This window comes from Orcinus orca, chromosome 16, assembly GCF_937001465.1.
Source record: "Orcinus orca chromosome 16, mOrcOrc1.1, whole genome shotgun sequence".
Classification (NCBI taxonomy): Eukaryota; Metazoa; Chordata; class Mammalia; order Artiodactyla; family Delphinidae; genus Orcinus; species Orcinus orca.
Window position 1 is genome coordinate 11,622,563 of NC_064574.1, and position 21,712 is coordinate 11,644,274.

General features: G+C 51.6%; 1 protein-coding gene and 1 non-coding gene across 9 annotated transcripts in view; one reads left to right on the plus strand and one right to left on the minus strand.

Moving 5' to 3' along the window:
• The window catches only part of BCAS4 (breast carcinoma amplified sequence 4), a 60,836-nt gene that overhangs the window by 33,803 nt on the left and 5,321 nt on the right, over positions 1–21,712 (minus strand). For 6 of the 8 annotated variants that reach the window (XM_033411168.2, XM_012537816.3, XM_004282921.4 and 3 more), the window contains 2 exons: positions 10,415–10,486; positions 1,183–1,284 (listed from right to left, as the gene is read on the minus strand). In XM_033411168.2, the coding sequence (XP_033267059.2) occupies positions 1,183–1,284; positions 10,415–10,486 (174 nt within the window). The remainder of the gene's footprint in view (positions 1–1,182; positions 1,285–10,414; positions 10,487–21,712) is intronic. The other 2 variants (XM_033411167.2, XM_033411169.2) reach the window with 1 other exon arrangement.
• TRNAG-UCC (transfer RNA glycine (anticodon UCC)) lies at positions 16,311–16,383 on the plus strand. The gene has a single exon. It is a non-coding gene; the product is annotated as a tRNA-Gly (tRNA).

A 21,712-nucleotide genomic window follows, 5' to 3' on the forward strand; every position in this document is an offset into this window, starting at 1 on the left:
GTTTCTCCTGGCTGGAACACACCCTTAGACTCTGTCTTTCTCACTGTGAGAGCCCTGCAGCGGCGCATAGTAGGTCCTCAATAAATGCTAGCGGACTGAATACTAAGGAAAAAATTGGGCTTGAGAGTTGGGCCAGCCCAAGCAAGGCAAGAACCCGGGCTACAAATCTTCACATTTTCTTTCCTCTTTCAAACATGTGGAATAAAATTCAAATGAATCAGCTATTCCAAGGGCAAAGTTTTAATTATATTCCTGCCTCATTCTCTGCTGACAAGAACGTTAATTCTCTGTTAACTCTAGGGCCCACTGCCGGGCTCCTTTCCTCCACAGCGCAGAGGGGCACACATCCCCTTGGTCTAGGTGGCAGCTATTAAACTGCAGGCTCCTCCAGCCTCCCGGTCCTTCACTGCGCAGGCGCCCAAGCCAAGGGCCCCAGTTTGAGTAAGAGCTTGGGCTCCAGAGGATGTGAGCTGAAGTCCCAGCTTCACAGAATTAGCTGTGTGACCCCAGAGAAGTGGCCTACCCTCTCAGAGCTCGTGTTCCTCCTCTAGGAGATGGGACGGTGAGGATGCTGACGTTGCAGTGCAGCCAAGAGGAGATGAGACACCATGCACCCTAGCCTGGTGCCCACACAGGTAAAGGGCGGGTGAAATAAGTCAGCAGTGAGGCAACAGGGCATGGCGTGGGTCGTGGTGGAAGGCAGAGCACACGTCCCGTCTGAGGGGCGGCCGCCACCAGCCCTGCCAGAACACAGCCTAGGGGTTGGAAATGTTCTATTTCTCAGCTTGGGTCATCTTCACCTGGGAGTTTATATGTGTAAAAATTCACTGAATTGTACACTGACTATGTGTGCACTTTATGTATTTATACCTTAAAAAATAAACAGAATAAAGTATTTAAAGAAAGGTGGGTCTAGGGTTATGAAAGCTTCTGAATTTCCAAAAGCAGCTGAAAATTCAGATTTTTGTATAAAGTACCCTGATTTTTAAATGGGTACTTTATATAAGTTCATATTTGTCATATTTTAGAGATACTGTGTAGGCCCCGTTTTGGCTACCACCCCACTCCACTGGGTCTAAGGCCTGACACTATCAAGGCCAGATCAGCATCTTGGAAGAGACAACGGAAGAGCCAGAACAAGTCCGTGGAGCTCACAAAGAAAGCTCATTATCCTGGACTCACCTCCAGCTGGTCCACTTTGGCGTAGATGCCACGCATTTCCATCACCTTGGCCTTAAGGAGGGGGATGTTTTCCTCCAAGATCTGTGAGGTATCGCTCCTGATCTGCAGGGAACAAGACAGCTCATCAGGCTCTCCGGCCCAGCCCCGCGTCCTCCTGCTGCCCTGGGGGCGGCCAGGCTCTTCAGAGACCTCGCTGATGGCCGAGACACCGAATGTCATCCTGCCCAGGGACAGGCCCAGGAACGACCCATAGTCCCGGGTGGGGACCAACCTCACTGCCTCTCGGCACCCAGACCCAACCAGGTATTATTTACTGAACTGCAAATTAATTGCTCCCCCTGACCAAACACCCAACACCACCAGCTCCAAACTAAATACCTTTATATTGTAAACCAGTGAACTGGACCAAATGGAAAGAATCAAAATCTCTTCTCTAAACTGAAGTCGAGGTAAATCAAGTTTTTGTTACACTGGAACTAATAATGTCAATGAGAAGAGTTAACAATAATCATTAACATTAATGACGAGTCTCGTCATCATGCTGCTTCCTACACGCAGCCACTGTGCTAAGCATTTCCTGCACATCATGCATCTCATTTAATTCCAAGATTCTTCTGCTTGGAAGGACCCCAAAAGCGACTGAGAACTTCGGGAAGCCACATCTTTCCCTTGATCACTGAGATCGGACACTTAAGCCTCCATTTTCCTGCAGAGCCAAAAGGACCAAGCCTAACCCTTAAGTGTGTGTGTGTGTGTATGAGAGACAGAGAGATTCCATTTCCATGTTACCATGTCCTGACCACACAGAGAGGCAGAATACATACCACTCTCAGATTCTAGGGAGCATGTGGATCCCCTGGAGGGAAGCCTGTTAATGCTGACTTGAAGGCTCCTCCAAGTCTGGTCTAGCTTGCGTGAGGGTGGCGGGCAATCTGTTTTCTGCCAAGCTCCAAGGCTGTGCTGGAGTGGCGGTCCGGGGACAGTCAGAGAAACACCAGTGGGCTACTAGGACTCAGACTGGAGTTTGAATTCAGCTCTACCCACCATGAGCTGTGTGACCTCGGGCAAGTCACTGCACCTCTCTGAGCCCTCCTTTGCTTGTCTGGACAGGGAAGCAATCAAGACAGTCCTTGCTTCCTTGGAATGCAGTGAGGATAGAATGTTTAGCAGACCGTTTGGCATGGCGTGTGCGGGAAGCTTCTGACACGGTCCTCAACAAGCCCCACCTGCTGGTGTTCCTGTTCTTGTGTGATCCCCTCCCCGAGACCATTGCCTGGATCTAGAGACTGGCTTCTAATGAAGAGGAGTCAGCCAACGTGAGACATGGCCCTCCTGAGCCTAGAAGACCGTCACTCCATCTTGCTGGCGGCCTCTCCCACCGCCTGGTTCATGCATGCGTCCCCCCACCCCCTCTTCCTTCTCACTTGCCCTCTCCTGCCAGCTGTGAAGAAGCAAGTTGCCGTGATGGAGAAGCCCGCCTCTGGCCAAGGGCCAGTGAGGAACTGAGGGCCTCAGTTCAATGATCATGAGGAGCTGGATCCTGCCCAGAAACACTGACTCTGCCTGGAGGCAATCCTGCCGCAGTCGAGCCCTGAGGTGACAACAGTCCTGGCCAACATCTCGATGGCAGCCTGTGAGAGACCCTGACCTACAGGACCCAGCTAGGCTGTACCAGAGTCCTGACCCACAGACACTAGCACATAATCAAGATCATTGCTTAAGTCACTAAGTATGGCGGGGTGGGGGGGGAATTTGTTATGCGGCAATAGCTAACTCATACAAGGTGACAACTCAGCAAAAAATTTTAATTTTAAAAATGTTTTTGAAAACTATACCCATTTTCCCTCCTCTTTCTGCCTAAGTATATGAGACCTCTGGTTCTCCTGCCATTCCGCTCCCATCACTGTTCAGGATGACACTTCCCTCCTTGCCCTGGGTAGCCATTCCATCACCTGCATGTCTAAAACCAAACCCTTCCTTCCTGGTCCCTCTCCTCTGGTCAGGGCACTGCCATCTCCCTGGGCACCTGGCTCCAAGCCCACTGTCCTGAGGCACACTCCTTTCCCATGCCCTGACCCCTTGGGGCCAAAAAGCAGCCCCAAGAGGGTGGCATCTGGCACCAGGCTGTCTGGCCTCAGTCTCTGCCCTGACCTCTCTGTGCCTCGGTTTCCTTATCTGTAAAGTGGGGATCAGACTAGTGCTTCTCTCGAAAGGATGCTTTAGGGATTATACAAGATCGTCCATGTCTGCATGTGGCCCACATATGTGGCTCATTTGGCCCACAAAGTGTTTTCGTGTTTAAATTTGACTTAATTTCCAACTTTAAAACTCAAGTGGGGCTCCGAGGAGAAATGGCTGATTCTAGGGTTGGGGCAGGGAACATATAAAAGCCTGGAGCATCTCATAGTGCCAGAAAGTAAGAAAGTGTTAAAAAAAAAAAAAAGAAAAGAAAAGAAGGATGGGGCAGGTCAAAGGAACACAAAAGCCAACCTGAAAGAGCCACATGGCCCAAACTGGGACAATTTGAGCAACAAAATAATGTAACATTGGACGATATCCCCAACTATAAGATAAATACACATGAATGTGACAGGAACAAGGCACTGAACGGGTCGCAGAAAGGGGGATGTGGTGATGCTACCGCGGAGCCAGGCCACCAGCCCAGTGATGCCGTGTGGGTGTCACGTGCCCCTGATGTGATGTGATGTGATGAGAAGGCGCCTCAGCTCTGGGGATTCTCTCCAGAAACTCACAACGCCGTCTAAGCACAAGAAAACATCAGACAAACCCAAACTGAGGGGCCTTCTACAAAATACCAAATACCCCTCACGACTGCCAAAGTCATGGAAAGTCAGGAAAGAATGAAACTGTCACGGACTAAAGGGGCCTAAGGAGACCTGACAATTTAAGGCAATGTGGTATCTTTGATGGATCCTGGAACAGAAGGAGGACATTAACGGGAAGCTGGGGAATCACAACCAAGTGTGGCGTTCAGTGAGTAGCCGAGGTTCTGTGTTGGTTCCTTGGTTTTGACAAAGGTACCAAGGTGAGGTTAACAGTGGCGGAAACTAGATGAGGGGTGTGTGGGAACTCTTTGCAATTTTTCTGTAAATCTAAAACTATTCCAAAATAAAAGACATAGATATGGCTTTAAAATATTCAACAGATTAAGTGCGGATTTATAACTTCTCTTAAAAGTCAGCAGCTTTGGCGACACTGGGCCCACGTTTCCCCAGGCACCGCAGGCCAGGCTGAGTAGCAACTGCTCCCTCCCAATGGCACGCGCGCTCCCAGTTTCTGCAGTGGCCACCCATCCCTAGCGCCTCGCCCCAAGCCCCTGACTCCCTCCATATCCTGCCCGGCTCCCGCAGGCGCCTGCAGTTGTTAGCTGGGATAGGGAAAAGGGCTCGATATCCTCCCTTGTTTCCCCCAGGCCAAATTTCTAGAGAGAAGCCCATCCCTCAACAAGGCTAAACTCGGGAGAAATTGCCTTGATGCGATGAAGAACAGAAACTCATGACAAGGTCAGAGCACAGGGAATCAAAGGCAGATCTTTTCTTTCTGTTAATTTCTAAAGAAACAAGCAGCGGAGCACAAGTGAGAATCAGGAGGCACTGGTCTCAGCAACCCACGGGGGTGAAGGGAACGCGGCGGAGATGAGATTCTGGAACTCTGCCCGCCTCGCCTCAGATCCTCAGGAACTGGAGGGCCAGAGGGTCTGCGGGCCGAGCAGGAAGGCCACTCTCTGCAGAGGCTCCTCCCCTGGCTGAGACTCGGGGCAGAGGGAACTCTCTACGCCTGCCCAGAAGGCAGCCTGCAGGTCCTTGGGGGGAAAGTAGAGGGTAGTCCTCGGAGTCTGAAACACCCCCAAACCTTCCTCTTGGCTCCCCCAAGAGCTGGGAACCGAGAGACAAAAACCAGGGTATTTAACATGGGCTGGGGTTGGGGGGCAGGGTACCAACACCCAGGAGCGTTCATCACGTGCTGGGAACAGACCCTGTGGTACAGGAATTGCTTTCTCTTCAACCTTGATTTATAGGTGATGAAACTGAGAAAAACTAAATGAGCTGGGCAAGGTTGCAAACCTACAAAGTGGGAGATGGAGGATGCTAATCCAGGTGGGTCTGAGGCCACCTCCTAACACCAGAGGTCTGCAGACGTGTTCTATCAGGCTCACGCAGAACCAGCCTGAAAAACCGAAAGTACCACCAAGCGAGGTGCCAAGATCTAAAATTAAGGATATTTCCCTTAGAAACCCAGATCTCTGGCTTCTTGTGAGAAATCAGAAGACCCGGCCACACTGACATGCCACATGTTCCACCTGGCAACAATCAGCGGGCGCTGGGTGACAACAGCCCGCTTTGGTTCACCAGAGTCTCCACCACTACCTACAGTCTCCCCAGCACGGCGTCCGTGGCCACCCCATGCCCTGTTCATCTTACAGGGGAGTGGAAGGAAAGGGACACATTTCTCTTCTCACACCCATCCCACCTCACGTCATCACATCACAGGCATGCGCGTTCACGCTTATGCATACTTCTCAGAAGAACAAAGATGTCAGGGAAGAAGCAGTGCTTTTTGAGCCTCTAATGGGATGAAACTCCAGCCAGGTCTATGGGCCGGGGGGGCCTGGCGGACCCTTCCCCAGCCTGTCCTCCCAGCTCCCCGGAGCTGGCCTCCGGAGCCCAGAAGCCTGGGTAGTGGATGCAGGGGGTTATCACAGAGCAAACATGGCTCTCCAGGATGATGCAAGGCCCAGGAGGAAGAGCCAGACGCACTTGACCTAAGAACGCACACCAACGCCAAATGCAACTGCTGGGCAGAGGCCAACAGGAAATGTTCTCCATTTATGTGAGAGATGGGAGAGTCCGCTCCCTGCCAGAAGGTGGGCCCAAGGCTACTAGGGTTTCCGAGGGCCCAGACAAGCTGCCCAAAGCCCCAAGGGCACTGAGCTGAAAGGCCTCACAAATCCAGTCTCTGTGGATAAACTCGTCTGCGTCACGGCCCTCTGGTGCTTTAATATTGATGACGATGATGACCTCAGTAGCTACTATTTATGGGTCACTTAACACACAGCAGGCACCATGCTAAGCAATTACTTTTGATTGAGTGTAAATGACATACGGTGAAGAGCCCAGGCCTTAGCGGACAGCTCGATGAATCGGTATGTGTGTTTACATCTGTGGAACCACCACCCAGACCAATGCATGGAACATCCCCTCACCCCATAAAGCTCCTTCTGGCGTCCTCCCCGTCACGACCACCCTCCCAAGGCTAACCTCTACCTGACTTCCGTCCCATGGACTGGTTTTGCCTGGGTGTGAACTTCATATGGTGGAGCCTCACACAGGAAGCACTCGTGTGTCTGGCTTCTGTCCCTCAACAGCACATTCGTGAGAATCACCCACGTTGCCGTGTACGGCAGGTCGTTCTTTTCCACTGCTGTGCGTTCCAGTGTATGAATAAACAACTGTTTATTTACCCATTTCCACTGCCCACAGACACTGCAGGGGTTGCCTGCAGTTTGGGGCATGATGAACAAAGCCGCTATGAACATTTGTGTGCGAGTGTCTGCTCCACACGGCTGTCCCTTTGTGCGTTTCCACCAGCCAGTGAAGGAGAGTTTCAGCTGTCCCACATCCTCGTCCACACTTGCTAATGTCTGTCTTTTTCCTTTTGGCCGTTCTACTGGATGTAAAGGCACATCCCTGCCTTGTCTTTTCCTCGCGATCACTCTTTGGAGATGGGTACCATTTGCAGTGGATGACTGATGGCCACAAGTTCTGCAGAGGGGTCTATGTCCTTTCCCCTTGGATCCGGTGGGCCATGTGGCTGCTCTGACCAATAAGATACGACAGAAGTGACACTGTGCTAATTGCCATACCTAAGTCTCCAGAGGCTTCTACTTCCCATCTGTTGGAGCGCTGGCTCTGGGAGGCCAGACGGCCACGAGGAGAGGCCGCATGGAGGAGAGTGATGCCAACTGGTCCCCAGCCAGCCAGCCCTCCCAGCCCAGACATCAGACAAGTGAGGGAAGCAGCCACCCTGGATGTCCCCAGCCCGGTAGGTGCCACGGAGCTCGGATGAGCTGTACTCTGTGCCCCGTCCCGGCCCACATAATAAACTGGTGGTTGTTTCACCCCACTAAGTGTTGGGGTAGTTTGATGCTGCAGTAGATAATCAAAGCCACCACCTCCATTTTACAGAGGAGAAAATAAAGGTACAGAAAGGTGACATGCTGTGCCCAAGGCCCCACTGGGAAGAGTCAGAGCTTGAAGTGATGGCAAGAGGCGTTATATCTAAGGTTAGAACAGGTCATGAGCACATGGTGTGAATGCTGGTCACTTAGAGTGATCCGGGACAGACTGGCAGAGGACTTAATACATCAGACAGGAAGGTGGACTCTCACTCCTAACAGCCTGATTTTATCAGAAAGAAACCATTTCTCTCTGGACTGTGCACCAGGGAGCCCGGCCATTCTGGGACCTCTAACTTGATCAGTGTTTCCAAAGGCCAAAGCAGGGCCCTGGGGACAGTGGTCCATGGTGTGACATCACCTGCCTCCCAGAGGTCCCCACTCATCCCTGGCTTGGATCAAAAGAGAAAAGGAGGTCCCAAGCCAGGGCTGATAGCTGGACAGCTCTCTCTCTGTACCATGGAGCCCATGACACCTGGGCACAGACACACTAGGTAAGCTAAGCACCAGCTGTGGGGGCCAAGAGGGTTTCTATAATCGAAACGGCATCAGCACAGAGCCTCACTGTAGGGACTGCAAACACAAAACACCTCCATGGGCCACAAAAGCATCGTACCAGGCGCATTCTATTATTAATGTAGACATGCTCATTTGCATATAAACACACTGAAATAGACTTCACTTCCCGGGAAGTGCAATCTCTTCCATTTCTTAAAAACATGGGACTCTCTCGGTCTGGTGGATATCTGCCTGCTTTCAGTAGGGCCCGAAGTACAGAGAAATGTTCTCTCCCATAAAACACACGCACACAGCACAGGACGGATGCACCTGGCAGGTGGCCGGGGAGTCAAGGAGGCTCCCATGGGGAGCAGTGGGGACGGTGACAAGCAGGAGAGCACGTGTGCTCTCCACAAGGGTGGCCACTGTCCAGCTCTGGCTGATGCTTGCCAGGTGAGAACAAGCACGCATGGGGCAGGGGGTGGCGGGAAGGACAGATCTTTGCTTTTCCAAGAGAAGCCGGGAATCCATATTTTTTTGCATGACATTCTATAAATGTCAGCAGCTCATTCCTCCTTCTTTTTTTTCCCAGAGACATCCAACATGTCTGCAGACAGGATTGGGCCCATGGGTCATCTTGTGACCTCTGTATTTAAAATCTTTCCATAAATGCATCTCTAGGCTTTGAGTTTGGAGAGGATCTTCTCGACGCTGCATACAATCTTGCACCTCCGCAGACTTCCCACAACAGGAAGCCTTGAAGTTTTTAAGGCAAGTAAGGCCTGGCCCCTCGCTGTCTATCCAAGCTGACTTCTGCCCAAAGTTCTCTTTGAGGGTAGTTGGTGGATCTCCCTTCATGGGAGGAGGATGCACTGGGATTTGAGAACAAAACTGTCCCAGGATCGCCCGTCCCCACCATCTTCCCAGTGCCCCACTGTGTGGGCCCACACTGCCCCTATGTGCCCAGCATGCCACCCCCAAGGGCCGGTCCCTCTGCCTGAATGCCCGCCCCCCCAGCAATTGAATTCTTCCTGTTCCTCTTTCAAACCCCAAATTAATCACCACCTGTTCTGCAAAGACTTCCTGATTTCCCAGGCAGAATTTAACACCTCTTCGTTTTTTTTAAGAAAAGCAAACTGAGTCTTGGGATTATGTGCCCAGTTCCTTCTAGAACCTCTTTTCCTTTTCAAAACCTCTGCAGCCTCGCTTTGCACCTGGAACACACCTCCAGGCCAGTGCTTCAACCCTGGAGGACAGCGGCTGGTACACAGATCGGGTTTGGGGGATCGGGGGCTGTTGCGGAGGGGAGGGGAGGGTGGATGGATGCGGACGGGAGGGGAGGGTGGATGGAGACAGATCTGTCTCTCTTTGCATCCTCAGGCTCACCAAGGGACCAGTCAGAGAAGGTGCCCAATGTTCGGTGATGAAGAAAGGACCATTCAGGGCGTTCAAAGCCAGTCTCGTTACCCAGCTCCCACCTGGACCCACATCTGAACTAAAAAATTGGCTCTCAAGAGAAAAACACAGATAGGTTCTTGTGGAAATGTTTGTGTCTTGTTCACTGCAGTGTCCCCAGGGGCTGGCACAGGCAGGCGCTCAGATGTCTGTTGAACGTATGGGGATAAAGTCGTACCCATCGTGGCAGGTTGCTCTGAGGTGGAATGGGAGGATACAGGGAGCACGCTCTGTACGGAGCGTGGCACAAAGTAGATGTTCAACAAACGCTACTCCCTGGGGCTCTCACCAGCGTCTCTCCAGACGCTTGGTACACATCTGCACGGCTGGGCCCAGCTGGGCTTCCTGTGCTCCGGGGGAGAGGCAGGCCTGGTCCCCAAATGGAGCTCCACCCTTTGGGCCTCCAGGCCGAAGCCACGAACCCTGGCTGCTGGTGTGCCTTTAATAAACTTGGGAACTTCCAGAACATTCTATCAGCGCTCCTCAGGGCCCCACATTTGTCCGGCAACAATCCTGGAGACACAAGGAGGAGTGGGACCTTGCCTTCCTGGCCTAGGGCACCATCTTCCACGGTCCTCCCCACCCCGCCAGGAGGAGCCGCTCCCACCAACCAGGGTGGGAGGCAACAGTGGAGGGACCAAAGGGCTGAGGAGGGCGCTCGATGCCGCAGCCCGTCAGGGCCAGGGCCCGGCCAGGAGGCTCCTCCTAGGCCTCCCAGGCCTGAAGCCATTTCCTGGCTGTCTCCACGTCTGCCTGGCGAACTGTGCAGAGCAAGGAAAGTTAAATATAGTCTTAGCGTCCCCGCCGACCGGCTCCCCGCATCGGGCCCGAGAGTGCCACCTGGTGGCCCACTCCCGCCTCCTCGGTGGAATGAAGGCATCTCCGGGGAAGGGCGTTATCAAGATGGCCGCCTCAGGGAACCTCGTGTGGACAGAGGGAGAGGGTGTGAGCTGCCCCCACGCCGCTGCCCACGCCTCCCGCTGGCTAAGCCGCCACGCCACCGAGGTGGCTCCCCAGGGAAGCCCAGGAAGGCCCTGAAGTCTGGGCTGGGCCTGCACCCACGGCTCCCAGGCGGGCACTCACCATGTCAGCCAGGCTGCAAAACTCTTCCAGCCTGAGGAGCAAGCCCTCGACGGTCTCCTCCACCTCCGCTGCCTGAAGAGAGACAAGATCCTGGAGATTAGCAAGTGGTTTCCAGGGAGACAAACGCCCTTCATTGTCTTTCTTCTTTTTTAAAGCAAACTAAATCTTAGGATTATCTGCCCAGTTCCCTCCAGACCTACTTTGCCTTTTCAGAACCTCTCGTAGCCTCATTTGAAATCGGGATGTGCCCGCGTCAGTCTTGATAACCGTGGGCACGTCTGTTTAACCTCTCTGGTTCAAGCCACCGTGGACCATCCACTCGACGCATCTCTCAAAAGAGACGAGATAAATAAATACTAACAGGAGATAACAAAGCGACCCTCATCACCCCCATTGTTTAGATGAGGAAACTGAGGCTCAGAGAAGTAAGGGAACCTGCTCAAGGTCACAGAGCTAACAAGCACTGGGGCCCAGACTCTCCTGTAGGTTTGAGTCCCCAGCCTCAAAGCCTGCTCTTATCAACACTGAAAAATGCCTCTCCAGACAGACCACAGGGAGCAAAGTCAACTGCAGGATAGATAGAATATAAAACTACCCTTGTGAAACGTGTCTGCTTCAACAGAGAAAGGCCTGGGATGATACTGCCAAACTGTAATAGTTAGGGGATATACTTACACTAAAAAAGTATTTGTTGTTTATCTGAAATTCATATGTGACTGGGGGTCCCGTAGTTTATCTGGAAACCCTATCGATAGTGCTTACTTAGCCCTGGGGAGTAGGAACTGGGGAATGAGGTCTGACACTCTGACACAGGAGCCCTGAATGTTTTATGTTACGTGAAAGGTCCAAACCTCAGAAGTTATCAAGGCCAGGCGGTAAGGTAGATGAACACAAAGCGGGCCACTGGGGCTTGGGGTGATCTGAGAATCACTCTGCCTACTTCTGGAGCAGCCAGCCACTAGCAGCCATCAGCAAACACAAGGCCAGCATTGCCAGAACCTTCCATTTTCAAGAGAAGCCAGAAATTCTAACTTTATGGGAAATGTCCCAATTTTTAAGTAGTGGCACAAATTCAAAAACAAATTTTTAACGCTCCATGGGCCAACCAAAATAGAACATGAAGGGTCTCCCTGCTTTACTCACTTGTGTAAAAATTAGTCTGAACCCTTTTTCCCCTCGAGCATGTACTATTTTCATGATTTATAAAATACCTGTTATTTTTTTTTCTAATTACCAGCATCTAGGAAGGAAGTTCAGCTGGAACGTGAACCGCTTTCTCTGGCTTACCAGGCCGAATTGTTCTGCTCCAGGGAGGTGTTCCCAGACATTTCTGGGCAGGCCTGGCACCTGCCCCCCTCACCTGAAGGCTGCCCTTACTGGCCACTTGTCCCCGGAGAAATGTTTATACAGTGCAGGAGCTGCCTGCCGCCTGGGCTGTCAATACCACAACCAAATAAACGGTTGCACAAAAAAACATCTTTCCGGCTGGAGTATAAATAGTACTGAGCTGCAATTTTAAACTCTGCAACCTTCATCTCACAGCTGGGACTATTTCTGTGCCTGACTGGGGGAGGCTTGACAGGGGAAGGGGACTGCAGTGGAGGGAGGACAGGAAGTCCCCCTCCCACCCCCCAAAAAGTAAAAGCATGGTAAAAAAAAAAGTGTCCTTAATGCACTAAGGGAGAAAGAAGGAGCTGAGAGGCCACTGAGGTGGCAGGGGGAAGGTTGGTGGTTCCTTCTGATGCAGAGGAAAGCGAGAGAGACGGGAGCGGGCACAGATGCATGAAGGAGCACAGTGCAGACAACCTACGCCCCAGTCCAAAGATACCTGGGAAGACTAAACCTGCCAGAGGGACATGAAGGACCACGCCCCAGCTGGCTGGTCAGCCTCCTTCCCAAGACACACTGCAGCTCTTTGCTCATAGGAAGAGCCTCTCGACCTCTCCTAGCGTGTTCACAAAGGAAGTTAGTCAGTCCTGAGTTCGAACCCCATCTTTCTCTTTTGCCAGCTGTATGACCTTAGCCCGGGGGCTTAACTTGAGCATCTGGGCAGGCTCACCTGTGACAGGAAGTGCCGCATCCATCTGGCAGGATTTTAGGTTAACCTCACATAACAGACACGGCTAAGCCATTTAACGGGGCGCAGGCACACAGCAGGCACATATAAATGGTTGCTCTGTGGATCTCTCTCACTACATAATAGAAACAAGGGCTAATCACCATATGTGGAGTATCTCATTTGCTTCTCAGGAGAACTCTATACTGTAGGTGCCATAATTTCCCCTTTTCTATGGATCGAGAAACAGAGGATCAGAGAGTTTAAGTCACTTGTTCAAAGTCACACAGCTAATAGACGCTGACGCGAAAATTTCACCTGACTTCAGAAGTTTGTCACCACCAAGGTGCTCTCTGGGGAGGGGGAAAGTGTGCCCGCTTTACTGCTGCCTGTCAACTATGGTCTCCCCACCACCCCCTCCTCCTGGTGCCTAGGGCGGTGGCCCAAAGCAGCAGGGAGGGAGCAAAGAGAGCATTTGCTGACTGCTTGGTCAGTTAAGGGAAGGACAAGTCCCAAGGCATTCCCAACCAGCAGGAAGGATTAGCTACCCCACCGTGCCCACAGGTCATTCACGGGACAATTTTCTCTCACGGTAATTCCCTAAGTGGCCTCAGAATAAGAGTCCTGCAGGCTGCAGCCCACATGCCTTTTTAACCAGCCCATAAGCAAAATGAATGCCCTCCCCATCCTTTGCAACCCCCGGGCAGAAATTGTCCCACTCCGAGGGAAGGGAAGCAAGTGGCTCACTTTAAGTGACATTCAGGGCGTGGTCAGTGGGGATGGCAGGCAGGCATCTTTTTAACACGCGTGAATCATGGTATCCACCGCCTTCTTCCACATCTCCTGCTCAAAGTGCCAATCCCAGCTTCCCAGCTGGGCGTGTCAAAAGCCGAAAAGGGGCTGGCTCTGCCTATCAGCAACTGGCACAAGGAAACACAAAATGATCCTCCACCATCCGTGGTCTTCTCCATCTCCACAAAGGGAAACTTCATCTTCCAGGTACTCAGGCCAAACACATGGGAGGATCCTGGACTCGTCTTCCCTTCCCACCCCCAACCCCATCCAACCTTTATGCAAACCCTCTCAGTTCTGCCTTCAGAATATATCCCAGATCCAACCACTTCTCTCCACCACTCTGGCGCAAGGCAGTGCCTTCCCTCGCTGGGGCCACTGCAGTAGCCTGTTACTCACTGGTCCCCTGCTTCCTCTTTTGCTCCCCTTCAATCTACTCCTCAGAGACTCTGTTAAAACCAAAGCCCTCCTCAGCTCAAAATCTTCCACCGTACCACGTCACAGCCACTAGAATGGCTACGATCACAAAAACGGCAAGTGACAAAAGCTGGTGATGACGTGGAGCAACTGGAACCCTCATCCACTGCAGGTGGGAATGTGAACTTGTGCGGCTGCTTTGGAAACCAGCCTGGTTTGGAAACCAATCTCAAAAGGTTAAACGTAGAGTTACCCCATGACCCAGCAATGTATCCAAAAGAACTGAAAACAGAGGTTCGTACAAAAAAACTTGTACATTATTCACAATAGCCAAAAAAGTAGAAATAACTCAATGTCCATCAACTGATGAATGGACAAACAACATATGGCATGTACATGTGATGGAATATTATTTGGCCGTAAAAAAGAATGAAGTCCTAATACGTGCTACACCATGGATAATCCTTGAAAATATATGCTAAGTGAAAGAAGCCACAAATTACATGATTCCTTTTATGTGAAATGTCCAGAAGAGGCAAATCCACAGAGACAGAAAGTGTCTTGGTAGTTGTCTCCCCCATGGAATGGGGGGAGGGGGAGTAGGGAATAACCGCTGATGGTTATGGGATTTCGTTTTTGGGTGATGGAAATGTTCTGGAATTAGGTTGTGGTGATGTCTGAACAACATCAAGAATATACTAAAAACCACTTAACTTTATACTTTAAAATGGTAAATTTTATGTTATATGGATTACGTTAATTTAAAAAAAAAGTCCTCCCCCATCTTCCATCTCAATCAGTAAATGCCTACTGGAGGCCTCCCCAGCAACCACACCAACCATGTCCTCACCCCAGGGCCTTTGCACCTGCTGTTCCCTTCACTGGTAAAGCTCATCTCATACTTCCTTCTAGCCTTTGCTCATATGACTCTCCTTAGTGAGGCCTTCCCTGACACTGTAGCTTCCCTACCACGCCACATCCTGCCCCAATTTATTTCTCTCTTTAGCCTTTATCACCATGTAACTTACTATATATTTTACTTGTTTCCTGTCATCTTCCCCCAACAGAATGAAAGCTCCTGGTGAACAAGGGTTTTCTTTTCTTTTATTTACCTTTGTGTTCCCAGGGCCTAGAATAATGCCTGGCACATAGTAGGTACCTGTGTTTCCTAAGACGGCCTTCCAACTCTCTCCCATCCCACGTATCTTTTTGCAATATGACCTTGCCACTCTGCCCATGAAGAGGTAGGATCATTCCTTTCCACCCGAATCTAGTCTGTGACTTGCTTTGACCAGTAAAATGTGGTGGAAGCAACGCTCTGTGACTTCCGAGTCTAGAGACCTTGCAGCTTCTGATTCACCCTCTTGGAAGACAACAGCAGGCAAGTTTGCTGGAAAGGCCACAGGGCGGAAAAGATCCTGGAGAATGAGAGGTTGTGCAGGAAAACTGAGGTGCCCCGGCTGGAGCACCAACTGCCCAACACATGAGTGAGGCCATGTTGGACCTTCCACTGTCACCAACCCTCTAGCTGAACGCAGCCTCATGAGGCAGCCCAGCCGACACCACGGGAGCAGAACGGCACAGAGGAGCTCCACCAACCTACAAAATCAGGCACTATAAAATGGGGGTCGTTTTTAAACACTAAGGTTGGGAGTGGTTTGTTACCTGGCAATTGGTAACCAATACAGTGCTCAACGAATATTTGTTGCAAGAAAGGAAGGAGGGAGGGAGGAGAAAAGAAAAGGGCCACGGGAAGGAGGAAGAAAAGTGCTCTCCTGGAAGAGCTACAGCCTGAGAACAGCAGCCGTGATGGCGTCTTAGTCCCCATTTGCATTCATGCTGTGTGGTCTTAACTATACCTCTGATTATCTCTGTGCCTCGGTTTCCCCACTTGAAAGTGAAGGGGGGTGGGAATCCTTCGACTCTCTGTGTTTGGAGATGGAAGCTGAGGAGGGTCAAGTAAGTTCTTTCTCTAGGTTACTCTTGGTGAGATGCTCCACCCATGCAGGAGACGGCTGTGACCCCACCAGGGTCTCCAAACTCAAAAAGACACAGAAGCCAGGCAGGAAATGAATACTAGGGAAGGGGGCCACGCTTAAGAATGTTTTCTTCACATTGCTTATCTCAGTTTCCCACTTTTGACAGAGACGTTTTACTTTCCTCCGAGAAACACAGCAGCACCAGCAGGATAATAAATGGCAGCTGGGGCTTCCCTGGTGGCACAGTGGTTAAGAATCCACCTGCCAATGCAGGGGACACGGGTTCAAGCCCTGGTCCAGGAAGATCCCACATGCCACGGAGCAACTAAGCTTGTGCTCCACAACTACTGAGGCTGTGCTCTAGAGCCAACAAGCCACAACTACTGAGCTCGCATGCCACAACTAATGAAGCCTGCGCACCTAGAGCCTGTGCTCGCAACAGGAGAAGCCACCACAATGAGAAGCCCGCGCACCGCAACGAAGAGTAGCCCCCGCTCGACAAAACTAGAGAAAGCCCGCGTGCAGTAACTAAGACCTAATGCAGCCATAAATAAATAAATAAATGGCAGCTTACGCCATGCAGGGAGACAAGAGGGAGGGGTGGGGACTGTGGCAAATGGGAGGCCCCGTCTAAAGAGGACACCTGGGAACTTCCCTGGTGGTCCAGTGGTTAGGACTCTGCACTTCCACTGCAGGGGGCACGGGTTCGATTCCTGGTCAGGGAACCAGATCCCACATGCACGCCGCAACTAAAAGATCCTGCGTGCCGCATCTAAGACCTGGCGCAGCCAAAATAAATAAATAAATAACTATTTTTAAAAAATAGAACACTTAAAAAAAAAAAGACAAAAGGGTGATCTAGATATTTATGAAAGCTCTTCCAATTCGAAAATGTTCAAAACTAACCTAAAAAATTTAAAAACACTATGACGGCCAAACAAACCTGACTGTAGGCTGAACAGAGCCTTCAAACCTCTGACCGACTGGTGTCTTTAAAACGCAAACATCGGGCTTCCCTGGTGGCGCAGTGGTTGGGAATCCGCCTGCCAATGCAGGGGACATGGATTAGAGCTCTGGTCCTGGAAGATCCCATATGCCGTGGAGCAACTAAGCCCGTGTGCCACAACTACTGAGCCTGCGAGCCACAACTACTGAAGCCCGCGCGCCTAGAGCCCATGCTCCGCAACAAGAGAAGCCACTGCGATGAGAAGCACACGCGCCACAACGAAGAGTAGCCCCACTCGCCGCAACTAGAGAAAGCCCGCGCGCAGCAACAAAGACCCAACGCAGCCAAACATAAATAAATAAAATAAATTTAAAACAAAAACAGACAAACAAAAAACCACACAAACCCAAACATCTATGAAATGTCCAGAACAGGTAAATCTTTAGAGACAGAAAGTAGATTAGGGGTTCTTGGTGGAGGGAGAGCTCAGGGGGACAGGGTTTCTCTGGGGGGTAATGAAAATGTTCTAAAATTGATTGTGGTCGATCGTTGTGCAACTCTGTGAATAAACCAAAAGCCATTCAACTGTACATTTTAAATGGGTGGGTTGCGTGTCATGTGAATTATATCACAATAATGCTGTTTACAGACACACACACACTCTCTCTCTCTCCCCCTCCCCCTCCCCCTCCCTCTCTCTCTCCCACCCCCGGAGAATCCTTCTAGAAACCACAAGGTCCACTCAGCCCAGGAACAAGGCCACTGAAGACCTGTAGCTTTTGCTGCAACGTTTTTAAAGAAGCCAGACATTTGGATTTTTATGTGAAAACTCCCACTTTTTAAAAGTTGGCATCTACTTAGCATTTTAAAAAGCAGATCACCATGCCAGCCAGAGGACACCCACATGCAGCCAGTTCAGGGGCGGGTGTGGTGGTAGCTTTGCCTGACACCTGGCGCTATGGCCTGACCTTGCTCCTGCTTCCTCCAGCCGGGCTGGGCCAGGGCCCATGAGTACATGACGGGGGTGAAAATGAAACAGGCTCAAGGACTGTGAGGCCTGTCCACATTCAGGGCATGTAATTAGTAATGTCACCTCTTCTCCAAAAGCGCTCATGGTGGCCCCTTCAGATGACAGGGAAAGTAAAGGTCTTCAGAGGAAGCAGCCTCATCTCTGTGCACAGGATGAAAGGGCAGGATCAATGGCAGAAAGACCCTGGGAGCTGGGCAAGCCAAGAATGAAGGGCTGGAAAGAGCAAATGAAGGGATTCTCCAAATGGCCTTGCGCTGGAATCGCAAACTGAGAGGACCTGGCCCTTTAGATGATGATCCACTTCCCAAAGAGGGGACACAGGAACTCCCTCCTCCCAGGCCCCTACAGCAGCTCAAATAAGAGTTCCCATCCCCCAGAGGGACCCTTGACCTTGAGGTGTGAACGTCTAGAAGGGCTGACTACTCTACTCTACTCTCGCCTTGACCCTGACTTTTAAGAAGGTTAATTTGGCAACAGCAACCAAAATTTTATATGCATGTATCCTTGGACCGAGTAATTCCCCCACTAGGTATGTATCCTCCAGACATATATGCACAAATGCAAAATGATGTACGTACAGAGATACTCATTGCAACAGACTTTGTTTTGGGTTTTTTTTTTAGTTTTTATTTATTTTTGGCTGTGTTGGGTCTTCATTGCTGTGGGTGGGCTTTCTCTAGTTGTGGTGAGCAGGGGCTACTCTTCGTTGCGGTGCACGGGCTTCTCATTGTGGTGACTTCTCTTGTTGAGAAGCACAGGCTCTAGGTGTGCGGGCTTCAGTAGTTGCGGCACGTGGGCTCAGTAGCTGCGGCACGTGGGCTCAGTAGTTGCGGCACGTGGGCTTTAGAGCGCAGGCTCAGTAGTTGTGGCGCACGGGCTTAGTTGCTCCGTGGCATGTGGGATCTTCCCGGACCAGGACTCGAACCCATGTCCCCTGCATTGGCAGGTGGATTATTAACCACTGCGCCACCAGGGAAGCCTGCAACACTTTGTAACAGCTAAAGAATCCATGTAACCTAAATGTCCATCAGTAGAGGAACGGTTACCTAAATTATAATTCAGACAGACAATGAGATTCTGTTTAGCAGCTAAAAAATAATTGGCCAGCTCTCTGTGCACTCATATGGAAAGCTGTCTAAGACATAGTGAGTGAAAAAAGCACAATGCAGAAGGGGGAGGCGGCAGGTGGGGACGACAGGGGACAGAGGCATGGCCTGCAGCGGCCTCTGTAGAGCAGCAGGGGCTGAGAACCGGGGGAGGCAGGGCCTCACTCAGCATTCCATGGTCACCGAGACCTTTGGATTTTGTAACATGTGCATATATTTTTTATTTTTAAAACAAACTTATTTTAAAACCAACTCCAATTCACTTAAAAGAACCACAGGCCAAATTTCCATCACACTTGCACCAAGGAAAAAATTCAGATCCCGAGATAGCTTAAGAGAACCGGGGGCTCGTGCTGACCGTGGATGCAGCAACTATGTTTTGCAAACCAAAAACTGGAATCTATGGTTGGTCTCACGTACACAGATACAGAAAGTTAACACTGGACTTCCAGGCTTACACGAGGTCGCGCTAGTGAGAGAAAATTCACCATCTTCTGCACAAGCGAAGGGCTGAAATCGCCCTCTTGCAAACACTGTGTGGAAATATTAATGTGTGTCACATCCACCCTCCCACCTGTTCTGAGAGCCCTGAGGGCGGTGGGCCTCTCCTGCACTTTTGCTTTCCAGCTCCTGACATGGGGTCCGCACCTGGTACCTGCTCCATAAACAACTGTAGAATGAATAAGTGAATAATTGTAGCTAATGCACCAGATCGCTTACTGTGGGCCTGACCCTGAGCCAAGTGTTGCCCGTGAATCATCTCATCCAACCCCACAACTGCAGGAGAAAAGGCAGAGAGAAGCATGAGCGCAAAGCCGAGATCTGAACCCAGGCCATGTGGCTCCAGAGCTGGTCCTCCCTCCACTCAGCCTGACCAGGAGAAGGGGGTTGGGGGAGGCACACATCTGTAAAGGATGCTTCTTCAACTGATACGTGAGGCATCAGTAGCTGGTGCGGTAGACACAGCAGCAGGCAGGACCGACGGGTTTTCTGTCCTCCTGCGGTGGCTGGAAGCAGGCATTCCTGGGCATGGGGCCGGTCCCGCTAGCACTGACGGAAGCTGTGAGCCCCCAGCAGGCTGGCCATCAAAATCTCCGGAGGGGTGCTTACAAGTCCAGATCCCCAGGCCTGGGGTGCCTCCAACAGTTAGCAGTCGTGGTGATTGTCCAACAGACTAATCAGTCTTGGCCACTCCAGGCTTACAACCCTGCTGGAGGGCTTTCAGCGTTCCAATGCCCAGGTGGCACCCACACCAATGAAATCAGAGTATCTGGGGGTGGGAGCTGGGCATCAGCACATTTTGTTGTTGATCTCAGATGATGCAGATGTTTGGCAAAGGTTGGGGACCACGCCCTACACCGGTGCTCTCACCTTGGCTATGCTCCACCTACCACACCCCACCCCAGCGATCGATGTAACTGGATCTCCTATTTATAGATGCATGAAATAGGTGTTTTTTGCCTTTAAAGTTTTTACTTATACTGCACACACCTCTGTGCGTCTTGCTTTTCTCCCCGGTGCCGGAATGGCATGTTCAGAGCTGACTCGCTGCAGCCGCGAGCTGTCCGCTGCGCGGGAGCATCGCTACATGACCAGCCTGGGCTGGCTGGCACCAGGGTCACTTCCCGTCTTTGGGAATCTGTTTCAAAGCTTCTCGGTTCGTGCTGAGAGTCAGCCAGACTGGGAACTTCTAGCCAAGGTTCCAAGGTGACCCTCCCCCAAAGCCCAGCTGTCCTGTGATAAGAGATTGTTCAGAGCCAGGGACAGGTCCTTCCACTGCTGGGCAGTTCTGCGGGGAGAAATATAGGAACTTTCTTCCGAGAAATACTGCCCCTCTCCAAGCGCCCACCTTGGCCTTGGCTCTCACACCCCCGAAGGTTCTGATTCAGGGAGCCTGGCCAGCTCGGTGTATGTCCACCGGGACATCCACATCTGTGGTCCCCCTGTTGCCACGCCAGCCCCTCCGACGCGTTCCGGCACTGCAGCCCTAAGTCCACAAATCTGATCCCGTCTTTCCCCTGCTCACACCCAGCTTGGCCCTGCTCACAGCTTCTATCCATGACACCCCAGAATCGAATCCAGACTCCTCCCCTTGACCCCAGGCCCTGGTCTGGCCCTGCCCCCTCTCCCCTTTATCACTGAGGTCTACCCACTCAGGCGCCTCTGGAGACCTCATTTTTCCCTGTCTCCAGCGACACACATGATGTCAGATCTTTGCCTGGTGGTTCCTTCCAATCTTCCTGTGTGTCTCTATCACAGCCCCTCAGGTGTCTCCCTCGTGGCATTTATTACCGTTAGTTACTCTGTTGGGTAACTCCTAGTGGGCTCATCTTCCTGACTGCAGTGCCACACCTGGAGGGCAGGCATCGCCTCTGTCTCACTGGCCTCTCCCCGGTGCCCGGCACAGTGCCTGGCACACAGCAGGTCTTCCATAAAGATCTGAGGGGGCTTCTCCGGTGGCACAGTGGTTAAGAATCTACCTGGGGCTTCCCTGGTGGCGCAGTGGTTGAGAGTCCGCCTGCCGATGCAGGGGACACAGGTTCGTGCCCCGGTCCGGGAAGATCCCACATGCCGTGGAGCGGCTGGGCCCGTGAGCCATGGCCGCTGAGCCTGCGCGTCCGGAGCCTGTGCTCCGCAACAGAAGAAGCCGCGACAGTGAGAGGCCCGCGTACAGCAAAAAAAAAAAAAGAATCTGCCTGCCAATGCGGGGGACGCAGGTTCGAGCCCTGATCTGGGGGGATCCCACATGCCATGAAGCAACTAAGCCCGTGAGCCACAAGTGCTGAGGCTGCGCATCTGGAGCCTGGGCTCCGCAACGAGAGAGGCCGCAGCAGTGAGAGGCCCGCGCACCGCAATAAGGAGCGGCCCCCGCTTGCCACAACTAGAGAAAGCCCTCGCACAGAAACAAAGACCCAACACAGCCAAAAATAAAAAAAAATAAAAAAAATTATTTTAAAAAAAAGATCTGAGAA